This window comes from Megalopta genalis, chromosome 6 (assembly GCF_051020955.1).
Source record: "Megalopta genalis isolate 19385.01 chromosome 6, iyMegGena1_principal, whole genome shotgun sequence".
NCBI lineage: Eukaryota > Metazoa > Arthropoda > Insecta > Hymenoptera > Halictidae > Megalopta > Megalopta genalis.
Genome location: NC_135018.1, coordinates 22,725,819 through 22,744,375, shown reverse-complemented (window position 1 = coordinate 22,744,375; position 18,557 = coordinate 22,725,819). Strand labels below are relative to the sequence as shown.

The following is an 18,557-nucleotide window of genomic DNA, read 5'->3' as shown; positions in this document are numbered from 1 at the left end:
CAGTGAAACTCTCGAAGGATCGTTCACCAACTACTCGTTACTTCCACGCCTGCGAGACGCGTGCACCATGAGGATTATATCGTTGGTATGTAGGCTGCCTTTTGTAATTTTGCTTCGGCACGCTGTGTCCCTTTCTTTCGCGCAGGGTGGGCCGCGCCTCATTGTTTTGACAATTGCCTGTCCCCGATATCCCATTTAACAACGAACATAATAACGAGACGCTCACGCAGTCTATTTCTAGACACTGTGTCCGAAACAATTGGCGGTTTGAGTCTCTTGTCATGATTGGAGCATTTCTATTCTGTTCAAGGAATTTGATTTTTCTTCACACCAATTTTTTGGAGAATAAAATCTAAGATACTTGACTGATAACGATTTTTGAATGAAAACATTTGATTTGGTATAATATCGTGCGAATATCTAGGTTTATTTAATACGACGTTAGAAATATTTGATATTGCCAATAACAATTGCATTTGAGGCTTCACTTATTGATAAAGAAATTAAAGCACGTTTTGTATGATTTTTCGCATAAATTGTATTAAGACGTGGACAATGAACGAGAGTTTTGATCTCGGTTAAATTATCTATGTATATTTGCAAGGATCACAAGTGTTACGATGTGATAGACGAATCGGAGTGTTTTATGTTCATGTACAATTTGTGTTTCACATACTAATGCCGTGTTTGTGGTACCGTCATGTTCGACGCCTGCTGGTGATTTCAATGCCGGGCCAGCGACGCCATCGTTGCTGTAAAAGTGTCGAAGTTTCAAAAATTATGTAACCGAGTGTGAGCCGTGTAACGTCTACATCTTCGTGCATTAGAAACAGTATTCAATAGTAAACAATATTCAATATAATAAATAGAATAATAATACTTTAATTGGGAATTTGTATAAATATCATCATCTTATCGTTCGGTTTTCGTAAAAGAATTGCTTAACCGATGCTGACATTAGTTATTTCTGCATCATTTTATTTCTTGCGGACAATTTAACAGAAGCTTATTTTAATTTAGTATACAAATTATTATTAATAAATCCGTAGGTCATGTAAGTTTTGTTCTTACCAGCAAGAAATGTGGATTCTAATTAGCTAGAAGATGAGTCTATTGTTCTCACAGTCGCTGTAGATAACCGTGTACATAACCAGAGAATAATCTCCGTCGCCACTTTTCCCATATAAATAACGATATATTAAAACTCTTTGTACGCGTTCTACAACTTCTTGTGAATTTCACGATAAAATCAGTCGTAAACGAGAGTGCCACTATTCTTCAAAGAATAAAACACGTATTTCTATTTTATGAAAAAAAGGGAAAATTAGAAAACGTATTGTGCGGAATTTTAAATTGATAGTCGCAACTTTCACCCGAGCAAAAAAATCTTAGTATAATCCGTCCATAAATCATTATATAGAATCGTACATCAGTGAATTTTTTCCGAACTTAAACAAAATAAATACATTTACCGAACTTAAAAAATATCATTACCTCTGCGTTTTCAATAATTGTAAGTTCACGATTAACGTTATCAAAGTAACTTGAACGAGGTAGAGGAAATTTCATTTGTGACTAGAAAATTGTACAGTTTATTAGTAGAAGACGATCGTTGGTTAATTTCCGTTCTATTTACGCATTCCACTTGATGTGACCGAGCTTCGTTATGAATTAACAAGTATGTATGTGGAGCAACGAGCGTGTCGCAATTTTGTGTCGCCTTTCGTATTCACGGGTCGTCATTCATAGAAAATTAATCATAATTAACGATACACTATTTTCCTTATATATTCAAAGAGCCGTTCTCTCCTCCATAATTCCTGTGGGAACTTTCATCAGCTGCGGGTTTCACTTATGAACTTCGCGCGTGAGATCGAACAATTAATTGTGCGAAAACACGTAGAAAAACGTGAGTAAAACTGTGGTTTCTACATTTTTCTTTTGTGACGTTTGTTTGCTCGAGGGAAAACATTAATAATTCAAGTTCAATTCTAGTGCTTCCGTGTGATATCGTTTCTCTTTCTATCGAGAGTATGCCTTTATTACGAACGTGATTTGTTGTTCATTGAATTATAAAAAAATTCATTACGTCAAAAATATATTTCCGTAACTGTGTAGAACGTGAATCGTCGCTACTATATTATATGTATACAATGGTTAATACATTTAATAATGTTAAAGACTTTAACTATACGCGTAATAATTGTTCGCTTTTAACTTTAAATTTATTGTATATTTCTAACGCAACCAAAATTGTTTAATGTTTTACTCTATCGAAAAGATACGTAAGAAGCTGAGCAAAGACCGACACGGGGAACGTTAACGAGTTTAGTTGCAGTTGCTTTCACCAATTTAGTACGAAACCTGTTATTTTGGATGTTCTTCTTGCCCTGATAAAACAGCGTTTAATTTCATCGTTGTAATTGTGACGTTTATCAGCTTCGTTAAACGCTATTCATTCACGAATGTTATAGATGTTTTAAATAAAATTTGTAATTTATAATTACCATTCAAACAGCTTTATTTGTTCTACACAATTTAAGAATCTCGGACAGCAATATTTATCGGATAATCGTTATTCAATTGAAAATTTTATTTCCATTATATTTTTAGTTTTCCTTTATTTCGTTACAATATTAAAAATAATTTTGTCAATGCAAATTTACGAACTATCTACAATTATTATTTTCTTCTAAGCACCTATATATTTTCTCCATTGAAAAATGTGACTCCTATAATTCGTTTTCTTTTTCTATCGGAGTAAATGCGTTGCGTCACGAAGTTTATGGATCGATTTCTAGAGCGAAAATTGATCGATAGGCTTTTCACTTTCGTCTTACTCGGACTGGACGATCATAAATAACGGTAGACGCAGTCGAAACCAATCCACCGTTACAAGCTGCGATGAATGTTTCATATATTCTTCTCAGCTGTTTCTTCCAACTATATCAGCTTTATTTCTCATTAATTTCGCAATATCATTAATTGTACGGAGTCACGTAATCGCCATTAATTTTTTACGCGACTGTCCATAAAACCAGATTGTGTATTATATTCTTAGAATGAACAAAACGAATCAATCGTTCAATGGTTCTAACAATTCCGTAATGTCGAAAAATCAATTCGCCGTCAGCATTTTCGTTACGTCAGCTGTGTGCAATTTTCTTGCACATCTAACGGAAATTTCGTTCCTAACGAGAGAAAGAATTTTACAATGTAAGTTGCAAACGGCCAGTAATTAGTTGCAGGCTGATGCAAACCTCGTGCATCACTTTTATTAACGGAACAGCTGGCTTAATGGTACAAAAACAGTCATCGTTATTTGTTACTGTAAGCCATAAAATCAGAAACAATTATTACGGTTACATAGCCAAACGAGCAATAAACTTCCTTAGAAATGAGTAACGGTGCAGCAGACATAATTACAGATCACGATAAAAAATCATATCATGTATCAAAATAAAACATGCATAAGATAGCCAAATAATTGTAAATCTTATCTTAGTTACTTATACATACTTGTGCGTGTACTACTCTTTGCGCTTACTTTTATTTTGAATATCCATAAGAATAAAGCAACCATAACCGATTTGTCGAATGAAGAATATATCTATGGCTGTAATTAATTGTCATTAATTGAGCTGTAGAATATAGGATTAACATATTTATTAGAAAAAAGATTGTGACAACAAAATCGATGGATTCAAAGGAATAGAAAAGAAAACGAAGACACACTACTGATACAAAGAATTCATTGATCAGGAATTTGAGCTGTCAAGAGTGAAAACATGTGACGTGAGATCAATGTATGTATTGTATGGACGATATAAAGTTGCTCGCGAAAGTTTTCGAACACCTTCTACAACGAAACAAAACAACGCAATATTCGAACACTTTTTACAACGAAATGATTTGTCGAAAGTTGGACCAAATCATTTGAATTTTTTTGGAGATGTTAGACAAACTATTTTACTAGACAATACCTTCAAAATTTTGTTCATAAACTGCAATTAACTGGAATGATAAAGAAAAATAGAAGAAAAAGCAAAAATGAAAAATATTTAAAAAATCAAAAAATAAAATAAAAATAAAAAATTGAAAAATTATACAAAAATAAAATTCTGAATATGCATCCGTGTAACATGTTTCTTAACTTTTATCGCTAAGTGTACGTTGTGAAAATTGGAAATCTGAAAATTTTAACAGCTTTCTTGATCGTACGAGGATCGTATGGCAGTCCGTGTGACTAAATCGTGGATCAAATGAAAACAAACGTGATTCACCTCTCACCGACAGCCGGTCGCAATCGAGCCAACCGATCACACACTGTACAGAGACGTGCTCGGGCGTAATAACGACGCGTTGATTTTGAACGCGTCGTCGCGTCGCGCGTTGCCGAGACCCAGTTTCGTCTCTTAGAAACCAATGGCGGAGAAACTGTCCGACGATAAATTGCGAAAGCGCGGCTAATACGTACGACTCGGGGGTAAATCACAAGGCTGCTTTCGTCGGGCATAAACAGCCATCGAGTATCGGAGCTGCACTCTCTTTTTGCACGAGTCTTTCCAGCGAGTTGCAAAAATGGTTCGGGGTTTGCTGGCCGCAAATTAGTCGTTGTTAAAGCTCAGTTTACGATCGTTTTTCTGGTTGCACAACGGAAAGAACATTGCCCAGAGCGGCTTAATGAAATTCAAACAATTAGATCGTTGGCGGCCGTTGCCATGGCACAGTCTGCCGACATAATTCGTTGCGCCGCAATTAAATAGGCTACTCTACTGAACGGTATTTTTAAGCTTGCTTTGGGATCCCTTTATCATTGAATTTCAAATACTTTTGCACGGGCGATTCTTTATTCTGTTTCGTATGATGCAGAAGATTACTTTTCATTCATTACTTTTGCCATCTTCGTTGAAATATTTCAATGCTATTATTCTCGTGCAAACACATTTTGTGTGATTTGAAAATACCGCTGAATGTCGTAATTGTAATGAAATGCCATATAATATGTAGCCAGAAAATATATGAATCAGAAAGTGTATTATATAAGTATAATAGACCGCGGATCTTTATGCGAAATAAAAACTGTCTACATCAATTCCCAGACATTCGAGCCAAGCACATTTTTTTTTCTTCAATAATTTTAATAACATCAAAATTTTGTTACGAGCTTAATCTCTTCACTGTTTCAAATTGCACCTACCAATTTTTGCCATAAATGCATAAAATCCGCAGTTTACACATAATTGTGGACGATTTTTAATTTTTCTATTATTGTACATACTATGATTAAGAAATTTATTTGGCGATCTCATGCGCCATTCCATATGAATCATACATTTAAAGTGGACCGATCCAGCCTAACATTGCCGAAATGCCAAGTTTTTGTGATTATGGTAATCGCGGACCCATTTCTCAAGAGTTGGATCGAGTAAGCCGAGTACAAATGGGACAAATAGGAAATGTTGAAATATGTCCGGCGAGTTTCTGACCAAGCTTTAGGAAACCGGTGTAACGCGAAACGGCACGGCTACGGTTTCCAATAAACGGCATTTTAGCGCGCGCTTTCCCATTTCAGCACGCGTTCGCAGGAACAGGCTCATTAGACAGCCAGACCGAAGAAAAAGTGAGAGCGAAGATATATTTCAGCGCGGGAAGATTCGTGCTCGACACCGAAAACTATCACACCGTAGCTTGCAAGAGTCATCGGTTCATTTTGCCACAAATTATTAATCAGAAATATGCGACATTAAGTCTTTCCGTAAAATTTCTATTACATGTTCACGGTACCTAGAAAAAAAACGATTGACACAATAGTACAAAAATAATATAAATGAAAAACAAAAAAAACACATGCTGCAATCGAATATTATACTGTCGTTATTTCGAATAAAAGAAGTGAATCAAAATTTCTTTTGATTTTTCAAGAGGCATGTGTAAGAAAATTATATAAATGTATTTTCCATTTACTCATGTACCTATTTAATCATAATAATTGATTTTTACGTCGGTACCGCGATGTTATCCCTTATGAAAATAGTTGTTGCTTGCCTTAATATCTTCATTGAGTTTATAATAATATAATATTCTCAAATCCTTTCCGGTTTAACGTTTCATTTTCTTATTTTACCCATGAATGCATAAAATCTGCAGTTTAGTCGTAATCTAGGAAAAACGTGTACCAATATTTTTGTGACACACTATACCTCTTCGCGGTCCGTGGAATAATCGTTTAGCTCAATTAGACGTTAAATGAACCATATCTTGTTGCCACAGCTTTCATAATTTTATTGGCAAAAGTCACTCGTGATGACTCAATCGGAAATATTTAATCTCAAAATCGCCGAGTACAAGTTAAAAAAATTATTGGAGATGAAACTGTATTTTAAGCTAAATAAAATCAGCACATACACATACATACATTATCTTTCTACGTAGTCGTCATCGAATTCTACGTATTTCTTTTACAAAGTTCCATAAACTTTCTAAGACCATTATCGAAACATTCTTGCACCTGCATTTTACACCATTCAGTTGTATTTATCTTTTCTGATTATCGAATAATGGCTCGCATCAAACAGATTTGAAAATGATCTCAAAATTAGTAGAATACTCTAGTAGAAATTAGTAGAAGACTTATATATCCTTTAGTTTTGCATATTACTAATATATTATAACACATTATTTCTACATTCTAGAGTATTTCAGAGAAATTATTTATTGTCGCTTGTGTCTTCGAGATTGATATTCAGTTATTGATTTTTGAAGCTAGCCTGAATATTATCGAATATTGTTAATTGTCGTATATTTCGAGAAATATGATACTGGAGAATTGTTTTATTTCTGCGAAGATATTAAAAAGATGAAAGAGAAGGTAAAAAGGAAGTCAGAAATAAATCGTTACATGCGCCGATGAAGTGTCTAACCTTCAATTAGTGAATCATGTAGCGGTCATTCAAACTCTCGATCGCCATGTCGTCATCTGATCTTTATTAAGTAGATAGCAATACACATTTCCGTTCAATAACGTTTCCGTTCACTTTCAACATCTTCTATCTCCTCTCCAATAACTTAGCATAAAATTATACTGAAAGATACGTACCAAAATGCTTGTATTCTATAATTACTATAACCAGACTATGGATTTTATGCATTTATAACATTAAAACAATTTTATTATATTATTCTCATTGTTTTAAAACTATTAAAAGGAGGAATACACATCTGGCCGTCTCGTTTTTTAGGAATTGATGCTGAAAATTTAGAAAAAAAAGAATTTAGGAAACTAGAAAAACTAGGAAATTTAAATTTAACCATGAAGAATATTAGTTTAACATTGTTGTATTCTAGAAATACTAGTAACATTCAGTTTGTTCGAATACGTCACGATAAAAATGAATTTCAGAACCTAATCATTTTATAGTTAATAATTAATGCCAGCCATGTGTGATCAACGCATCGCTCAAGAATTTGATGCCGACTCACAATGTAACTTTACCACTGTACTATAAATAAGAAAAAAAATCAGCCCTCAGCCATATAATATTCAATGTAAAGAATTAAACAGAAAATAACTTGAAAGACTGAAACTTGAAAGCAGGAGTATGAAAATGAATTCTCCTTGACACACACACATTTTCTAGCAATCGCGAGATACAAATTTCCCAGACGAAAGTAATTTTGCGAATAAAAGAAAACTGACAACAAGTTTCACTTATAATTTATTATCCCGAGTGTCCATTTGGACGACAGAATTCTTTATTTCTAATTGAAAACCAGATTCCACGCTCGTATTCACGCGCGAAGCACCATGACAAAACAAAAGCTATCGAATCGGTGGAGCGTGTTTCCGATTTGTTTGGTACCCGCGTCACCAGCTTGTTCACGTGTTTATACGTTCAAAGCAGCCGACAGCCCGCTTTCGTTGCAAAAACCACGGTAATTTCTTTCGCCGTTGTAAAGATACGCATCGGCAACTCCGAGGGCATCGGTTCTGTGCGCCGAGTCACGAGAAATTTTCGATACGTGTTTAGCGGTGAAATGTGAGAAACGAAATGCAAAATGGAGTGTGGGAAACTGTGGTCGGAACAGTAAGAGTGAAAATGCAAGGCAAGGGTTAAACGTGGTCATGCTTGGTTGGCTCGCGGCGCGCCGTTGCAACGTGCTCGTGCAAGCGATATCTAATTTTCCAATGCTTCCTTAATCGATGCTAGATAGCACGCTTTTTTCCCTTAACTGTTCGCCGGGTCTACAGATATCGGACAATAATGAAAACGTCTCGTGCGATGATTAACCGCCAATAAACCGTTTATCGTTTCTGTTTAAACGATCCAGCTGTCGGTAACCTTCGCATGTGATTTCTCTACAGTTTCTAAAACGCATACAGATACATAATATTAATACATCGCTCACGGGAATACAATGTGCGAATTTTATGCACAGTCGATATTTCGAACGTGCAAAAACATGTTGCACGTAGTTATTGGATCGCCAATAAGCAGTTAATTATACAAATTATAAAAACATAAAATTAATATTTTCGTTGAGATAATACAAATCTTTGTCCTATGTTAAGAAGGTTTACACCTGTGTAATTTACGTGCAACACTTTTTCATAACGCCATTTCAGTCACATTTTTCAGTGAATATTTCCTGCCATAAGAATGAACGATGTAGCGTGAAGTAACGATCTGCGTTGCATTTTCCATTTTCTATTGAACAGTTAAAACAGAGGAAAAATTAAGTGGAGGAAAACTGTTCCCGTCAGACAAGGGCACAGCGGTCCTGTATACCAATGCCGCGTCCTTAACGTCCATACGAAATGAATCACATTCGCTCTCACCGTTCCGCTTGGAGCCATATTTAGATTCTAAATTCTAAACGTTGTTTCCCTCCCCGTTCGTTTGGCCGGGCCCCGGTTTTCTCAACGGGAACGTTTCGCTCTTTACACTTTCAAATATTTGTTACGACCTTACGCGACGAACAATCGCCTGCTGCGCATACCGTTCACGGACCCTTTCACGTCCCCGTAGCTTCCGGCGGATACATTTTGCCGGGAAACGGGACGACACCGAGTGTCATCTTGCATCCTCTTTCACGTCCCATGGAGCCTTATGACGGAGATCTTGAGAAATATGCCTCGAGTTGTTCACCAGCTGCCGCTTTCGCACAGGATTTATCTGGAAGCCTGATCGAGGCTATGAATATCAGATTATGAATATAGCCGAAGAAGAAACCTTTAAGGCACGCTTCTGCGGGAGATAGAAGTTCGAAATTGCAGTTCACCGGGAAATCGTTGTTGCCGTTCGAAAATACACCGAACCTCTGTTTTTACGGGTGCAAGCAACCCGATGCACATGGAAAACGAAAAGATTGATTGTAGACGTAGACGCTAATTACGCTTAATAAGGTGCTGTCGAACTATGTAATTACATAAAAATCTTTGATGAAATACTCGTTTCGTAATCTTTGTTATAAACTTTGTGGCAGTGTACATTCTGAGAAAATGTTCTCGAATGCAGATGACGATTTTTAAAAGGAAAAAATAAATCTAGTAAAATATGATAGGAGTTTTTTCATATTTCTATTAATTACATTGGATAATAGTGATCTGCTTGATCAAAATACAATTTTGAAGATAGTACCTGCCTGCGTGGTACCGTATTTCTGTAATCCAATGTATCGATAATAATGTAATATGAGGAAACAAATAAAATTAGGCGTCCAAAGGAAACAACACATTCTGCTGTAACGCAATATCGTATAAAGAGAAAGGGTAACAACACTAAAAGTTAAAGATGTGTAATTCAATGAGGCATACTAATCACTTAGATCGGTCGTAACTGTATATATGAGCGATAGCTTTTCTTAGTTACATTTACTATGGCGAACTCGGCTATAATCAAATGATTGATGAAATACAAACGACAAATCAAGTCGGTAATCTAATGCGGCATAAACAGAACATTAACTATACAATAAACTAACCTACACACGTCTGCACGGTACATTCTAGAAGTATCCAGGTCCTGAAACGTTCAAATGAGTTCAGTATTTATGAACTGTTTACTATCGTCCAGGAAATTCTGTTCTTTCTGTGCTTCTATCTAAACTCTTCAATTTGTTTTATACTTTATACTAATAATCTGACACGATGGTCCTCTTGGTTCTTTATCTTTATTGGTCTTATTATCTTTTTCAATACTGTTTGTCAGTTATTTTGCAGTAATCTTCTGCCTTCTACATTCTCCGTAACTCGATATTGCTTGAAATCATAATTGTTGATATCATATAATATTTATATGACATTTATGTGGCATTGAACAAAATTTTCTCGTTAAAGATCAAAGTGTTTATTTAAATGAACTGAATTCAGTTACTAAACTCAAACTTTCAATTTCATTGAAACTCTCTGAACCAATAAAACAAATAGTCACAATTCGTCCAAAGAGACTAATTTCTAAGAAATTAACGAATTATTATATTACACACACACACACACACATATATATATATATATATATATATATATATATATATATATATAATATATACATATATATATAGTATATAATATACATATAATCGATATGTATAATTTTGTTTACACGTAAATTATTTCAGACCAAATCTTAAGTGACAGGATCAGTCAGTTTCTTCATAAAATGGAAATTGATATTTATTTTGCACGGTAAACGAAAAAGAAAACAAAAACTACTTATTATTTGCTTTTCATCTAAATTCGAATAAAAAATAGCATTTCATTTGCGGAACTAATAATGTACAAAATATCCATTGTATAATATACAACAATTGAAGGAGATGCGAAAATTGTTTGTTATTTGTCTTTCTTTAAAATCTCCATAAAGAAATAACGTTTACAACCTTCCGATTAAATAAGAAATTTAATCATTATTTGCAAATGAGATATTAATTTAATTTGTGATTTGTTCTTTATTATTTCAAACAACATTTACCCAACTCTGTATGGGGCGGACGCACGGAAATCAAAAATCGCATCGGGCAAAAAGAGAAAGTCATATCTGGACAGTTTCGTTGCAAACTAATAAGAGAGTCGTCAGAAAATCACCTAGAATCAGCGCGTATCATGGAAAAAGATCATTAAATTGAATTAGTTCGAAAGCGAGTATAAAGCTAGGCAATCGAATCAAACGATTAAGAAAAGAAAATTACTTGCAATCGTGAATGCGTGCAATTGCAAGTCTCAGAAACCTCGGAACGAGCGAAACTTCGCAGTTCGATATAATTTTCTACGAATCGAGCGTTTCCGGTATTGCCACGATTTCAAGCACACGTTCCATATACGTAAGATAACAAGCCCGATCATCGAATAAGCCCTCCGCGGACGTTTCTTGTTCGCGGAGTGGTAGAAACAGTTCCCCGTTAAACGATGTGAACGCACGACGCGACGGGACGTCTTTTCGTTGCGTTGGTCGACTAATTAAAATACGTCGGCGGGTAAATTAATCTGACGCGAGTCATCGATCGTGCCCAGCTTCCGCTACGGAAATACCCGCGAGGAAAGTCTAGCCGAGACATTTTAACTACTTCCTCGCTTGAAACGCGATATAATCAAACGCATGGCTCTCCTAGCCGTATCTAGATCAGATATGCGTTACGCGTACGCCTAGCCCGTGCGCGAACGCGGTACGTGCTGCAGCCGGGAATGCGATTCGCAAAATGTGACCAGTTACCGGTGCCATGATTCTTTTTTTCTCTCAAAGGCAACGGTTTACCTTCACCGTGAAAGCGCCCGTTTGTTAGCACAGTGTTCCCCGTTGCTGTCCACATGTTGTTTCAGAATCGATGCATTCGATCGTCGAAATCGTACCGGCTCACCGGCTACTCGTTACCAAACATGTTCAGCTAATTAGAATCTCGTTTGAAAATTATGCTTCGCAAATTGTGGTTCGATATTATTGGATAAACATTAAAATTCTGAACCATTGGCGGAATTTTATCATGTTAATTATACAGAATTGTTATAGTTATTATTTATATTGGAACCAAAATGATTGCTATTCAATTTATAATCGATTGCATCGATTGCAAGTAAAGATAGTTGTGTAATAATTGATTTCTTAATTACTTTAATAGCTTATGAATAATATAGCAGTTGTTTCGAATTCTTCAGTCTAATAACATATAATACTAAAATACTCATATGTTATTACGTTTGCTCCATTTCACAACTGTATCATTATATCAGTATTAATCACGGCTAACGACTAATAATAATTCTATAGTAGTGCACATCATTAATGTGATATTTCATTAAAAATATTAATAATATTGATTTATAAAAATTCCAAACAAGTTTTTTTCGATTCACTAAGCTGTTATTAATCTTATTATGTTATTAATATTATTGTTATGATCGTGGAAGTGGACTTTGCAATTTGAAAAATTGCATTTGATAGACCGTAGAAAAACGCAAAAACGAATGGTACCTGATTCACTGGAAGCGTACATAGCGGAAATAAATTGTAGTAATTGTAGCAAATAGGAACATTGCCCTCAGCTACTGCCTTGTTCAAACAATAGTCTTACTTTTACTTTCGAAAGAATAGTTCAGAACGTCTTGATCACACCGACTGCAACGTTGCCCTCTTTCTCTTTCTGTTAACATAGTTCTCGAAAGGTTGTAAACGAAACTATCACGTGCTATTATTGTGTAATGTGTGTTTATATAAGAAAGTTTTTAAATTCAAAAGGTTCGTGATCAGAATCTTTTTTAGTCAGGCAACGTTCGGTCGAGTGCACTTGATGCCGCTGCGATAAAATCTGAGAAAAATAATTACCTACTCGCAGTTAAACAATTCGGAATGTTCGTGTAATAATCGCTAATTATAACCACTAAACGGTCATAAATAGATTGCGGGTTTTTATGCGAAATGAAAATTGTCATCATTAATTGCAAGATGCAGGAACTACAAAGATAACCATTCGTTTCATTCCTTAATAATTTTAATGAGTTGACAGTAATACAATAATATTATTAAATTGCTTAAGCGTTTGTGCTATTTTGCATTTCATCTACTCATTTTTGCCATAAATGCATAAAACCCGCAGTCGAGCCATAAATCGTCAGAAACGTCTTGCAAGAATTACTTTCTGTGTCACTTTTAAGAGTAATAAAAACAGACCAATGATTTTAATTGGCATTTACCATCGCGACATTGACTTAAATAAACTATTTAATCGATCCATTAAGTTACAATTCCTTACAACAAGTTAACTTTATTAGCGATTGTAATAATTTTCGATTCCATTAAGATGGTAAAACCGATAGAAAAATTTCGAAAGTCTATGATGTTTATTCATACATTGTCATACCTTAAATACTACAAAGCTGACAAAATAATATGAAGATTCCGACGAAATTCTCATCATCGTAAATGCGTCTAACCGACGTTTGTCTCTACAAGCCCCATTTTCCTCAAGTACCTTTCACACGTCATCCCCGGCAAACTAGCGAATTCTCAAAACAAATCAAATCGTTTGGTTCTATCTCGAAAGAAGTTATTGTCTTTCGCCGAGTGCGAATATTTATGCGAGTCGTTGGACATACAGTAAGAGGTTAATTACGTCCTGTTTCTAGCCATGGTTTCATGGAAACCTGGAAACAAGCGAATTCATCTAGCCGATAAAATTGACTTTTAAAGGAGTATTTTAAGATAAGACAGGTTTACCTGGCGGTACTGTTCTTCCTTTCTCTGGAAAGTCAGACCTAGAGGGCTAGACAAGGCGTGGTAGAGCCGGGGTCGATTGCTTTCAACTAGATCGACCGAATGTGTCCGTACCTCTCACTGTATGTGACTGGCATGCTCTAACGCTGATTATAGGAGCCCAGCCTAGGCGTCACGATTTTCCCGACCAGATGGAGAGTCATTAGACTATACACGCTTCCATTGAACTAGCCCGGTCGGGTCCGCTCCGTTTCTCGGTAATAATGACGGACCAGCGAACTACCATGATTTCGTACGACTTTAATTGCGCCCGGCCGACGATCAGCTTGATAACGAGCAACGATAAAAATTGATCTTTTCGTAGCTACTTCGCTTCGTGTCCCCGCAACGTCTTTGTTGGGGTGTGTTTGTGTTGGAGCCGCGATGAGAACTGATTGCGAGCGTAGGAATACATTCTATTGTTTTATAATGGGAGTGTTTACTTTGGAGCAGCGAGCAGAGAGCGAGGCAGACACATTTCTCGATATACCATGTTCTCAAACTTGATAATAATTCTTCTTCGTTGTACCATTATCGCAATCTTATTGCAGTAATGTGCAATACGCTAAAGAAAGAAGTCTCTTGCTGCTTTCAACAGAGGCGTATCTTTAGGTTTTCGTCTACCTGTTATCTCTCGAATGATAACTGTCCAATTGCCATCCGATTTTCTTTCAGATTTCAGCGGTAATTGATCTGTGAATGCGAAAATTTATGATCCTCTGCAGCTGATGCTTTCTCACATCCACGCGGACAGAATGAAGTTTCTATTAACAAGAAGCGAAAACTTCCTTAGAGGTTTCTTCCCGCAGTAGCCATTATGGTAACTGTTTGCGGTAAAGATCCATTTCTTCATAGTTGCGAGAAGTACACTAAATTCAGTCGAGCGCGAAACGAAGAGCGAACACTCGTTTTCAACTAGGTTTTTATCGACATCTCGAGTCTCTACAATAGGTAAATTACCCTTTTGAACGATCAAATTTGGATTTTTATGCTTGCTAATTTATCTCTGTATTTACCGTAATTACTGGAATTACCTGTCTGCGAATGATCTTTCATTAGTATGCTTGGACACCTTTTTAAAACGAAGTGACCGCATCTTGATAAATTGCTTCATTCGGTTCAGTTACTTGAAGAACCTTGTAACCTTGTATATTATATCTCTCATCAATGTAAGAACAAAACGTGGAAACCGGTTATGTTGTATGAAGTAGATGATAAAATGTGAAAAGTCTAGGGTGCCATCTGAAAGAGAAAGACAAAAGATAAGACTGGTTTGATAAAATTCAAACCAGTTATTAGTTCAATAAAGAAGATGATTTTATTATAAAATCGACTAATTGCTGCACAAAGCCTTTCGTATATGATCGCTTATGTCTGTTATAAAATGTCTAATGCAATTATGAAATATAAAAGAAAGTACACATTTTTTCATTTTTGCTATTACTTTACAAGGAAACTAGCGAAATATTTTATTATAAAAAATTCGACTTTTATCCTTTCAGAAATTAGTACCGTGTCGGATTTCTTTCGAACAATATGTTATAGCATTGGAATGGCAGGAAAGTAACTTCAGTTTTGAAACAACAATTACAACGCTCTCTATGTGTGACAACCGAAAATACATTCTCGCCAACCCAATACAGTAAATTCTCCCTAATTGACCGTCAGCTTGTACACAAAAATGGATAATTTGGGAAGAGGAGATACGAATATTCGAGCCTAACGGCTTGTTATTATATTAGGGGGGCCGGAAAGTTATGTCGTTTGTTTACATTAAATTCAAACAGATAAATATGCGCAGAAACGACATTACTTTCCGGTCCCCCTAATATTTATCGATTCTCAACAACTATAAAAACGCGTCGCAAGGCTCGTACCTCGTCTTCCCAAATTATCCGTTTTTGTTTCCAAGCTGAGGGTCAATTAGTGTGAGAATTTACTGTATATCGAATATTTAGATATAACTATTACATTGTCCTAATATCAATATTAATTAATCTCATGGCAGGCACGCGAAATAGCAATGATTCTAAAATTACGGATCACTTAAGATGCAATCTACGTTACATTGATCAATCTACAACAATTCAGACTAATGAATCGAAGCTGTCAGAGGTTTGAAAAAGTTCCGTAATAACGTCAATAGCCGGAAGAGACTGCATCATACCTTTTCGTGTAGTCGTTGCCTGTAACCCAGATAGCACGATGTCCAGATTTCTGGGGAGTGACCTTCGAGTGACTTGTTCACACGTCGTTACGAAACATTCATTTATCATGTAGAAGTCGATTCTGAATGTTTCGTCAGCGCAGGGGAACACGTTATCCGAGCTTATAGGCTCGACGAAAGGATAGCCGCATTTTATCACGGGTCGGATAAAATTAATCGGCGCACGCTCGGAGAGCATGATGCATACGGTATCGTTCGAAAGTCCCGCAGCAACGTGTACCTCCCTGTCTCAAGGACAAACCGTATGCCAAAGCCGTCTCGAATATTCCGACAACCGCGCGTTCTCCACCGACCCAGCCACCACCGGCATTGATATTATCGTTGTCGTCATGGGGCCAGATACCGGTCACAGGCGTCGTACTGTGCAATCATTTGTTTCACAGTGACATTCCGCCAAACGCACGGTGCAATTTCAATTTTAACCTTGGAAAACCTATGGGACCCTAGAGATAGCTTCTGCACTCTATCGTTTCCAAAATAATTAATAGAAATGTTACGGCGTCAGTTGAGTCTTCAATATCACTGTGCCGTCATTGTTTGCAGTTTAACAAAAATATTTTTCGAAAAAAAAGCGAAAATACGTAATTAAATGTGCAAATATGGTTTCCGGTTTTATCCATATACCTCTGAAAGAGCAGAATGAAAAACATTTTATTCTGATGATCCAATACTACTCAACTTCTTAATTTTTATTTTCTAAATTAACTGCGTATCGATTTTTTTTAATTTAATCATGCAACAAAGATTTTTATAAAAGCGTACAATAGAGACCTTAATTTAATTATCTGACAATTACACTAGCCACGAATTCTACTAAAACGGCTGATCGTTGGTCATTAATTCTACTAAGACGGCCGATCATTACTCACTAATTCTACTTGTAAGAATCACGAGCGATTCACGTGCGACAAAATACATTGGAGAATGATTTTCTTGAGATACTGTATCAAATTTCTGGTGCTATTTCTGACTATGCGAGTACAATACCTTGACAATAAATTTTAATTATAACAATATGTGACATATAACGTGTAAGTCGCCACCGTTATATATTTATGATAACCACAGTTTCATATATCACGTAACAAAAGACAAGATTGCGTATTGCATTTCAGCTTCACATTTCGTCAAATATTTTACGAAAAGTATACGTTGTTGAACCGCTATACAATTATGAAGACTGTAACCAAAGCGAACGATTGCCAAACGTGTTATCAACAGAAACTGAACTTCTAAGTGTTTACTCTCCAACGAAAGAGTTTTATAGCTTGGAAAACTCTTCAGCCTCGAGTTATCGAATGTTTAGATTAAGATTCAAATAAAAGTGGTGCAGTGATCGGTAAATCCAGGCTGTAAATTCGCACGTAACAGGCAGAAATTAGCAGAGCAGTGAAATAGAAAGAAAACATAACGGAGTGAATAACAAGGGATTGATATAACGAAAGAATTGCTTCCTCCTCCCGTGTCCATTATCTTCTGGAAAACGTAACAATCCTGGTATGCACGCGTACGAAATGGAATAATTAAGTACGATGTCGCTTACTGTAGGCTTCTCGAAGGTGTGTGCCTCGGTTTTATGCAAGAATTTTCTCTTGCGTCGGTCCTACGCCTGGTTCTACATACCACAACATTCCAAAACAAGGCATCGTGTAATTGTACACGCCGATACGTTCCTCTGGAAACCTGAGAGATCTGCGGCAGACGCGAGGAAACCGTGTTACATGGCCAATACTATATGAACACGCATTAAGCATGAAAAATGATCGTTGGTTTTTGCGTGTACTCTCGTTCCACTTAAGGAAGTTCGAAAGCTGGATAAAACATCAATAAGGTTGAGAAAGAGGAAGGAAAAGCATACACTGTTTCGTCTTCGTTAAAGAAATGAAAAGTTGTTACGTGATAATAAGTGAGAAACGTCGGAGAAAAATGCTTCAGGAGAAGGTGAATCGTAACGAAAGTGTGAGAATGACGCAATTGAAAAATTACGATAGCATTCAACCGATTATAGTGATCTGCTATTAAAAATTATGATGCTTATTTGAGCCGTTGGTAACAGTCAAAACAGTTGATTGTGGTTAATGAAGGATGAACTGTTCTGTAAATATAATGTATGAAATAATTAATAATATCTGTAATAATGTATGAGAAGTTTTGTAAAATGAAACGATATAAAAAATTGTAACTACTCTTTTACGATTCAATAATATTAAGTCAACCTAGGATGAAATTGACTTACGCCACTTTTGCTTTAAACGGTTCTTATTTGCTAATAAAGCGATGGAAAAGTGGATAGTTTAAGTTTAACAATTTCAAGAGTGTTTCAGCATAAAGGTCAGGCGGTCGTATTCTTTAACAAGCCTAAAGAATAAATCGAGATGTGTGGCAAGTACAAGCCACGGAAATCCCCGTTATAGGTTCTACGGACTCTGCGTAACCATTGAAAGTGATAGTTGAAATGACAGTGTTTCCTGTAAGCCGACGAACGTGCAGTGATTTTAACGAAGGAATTGAGCTCAGAAAAGCATGCCTTATAATTACTGTAACAAGCAGAATTCCATTAACAGTGGGAGTAAATTACGACTCGG

At 36.1% G+C, this 18,557-nt stretch overlaps 1 protein-coding gene across 2 annotated transcripts in view; it reads left to right on the top strand.

The window, feature by feature from the left end:
* Positions 1-18,557, top strand: part of LOC143259589 (uncharacterized) — a 29,106-nt gene continuing 10,549 nt past the window's right edge. For both annotated transcript variants that reach the window (XM_076522622.1, XM_076522621.1), the window contains exon 1: positions 1-85. In XM_076522622.1, the coding sequence (XP_076378737.1) occupies positions 68-85 (18 nt within the window). In that variant the 5' untranslated portion in view covers positions 1-67. The remainder of the gene's footprint in view (positions 86-18,557) is intronic.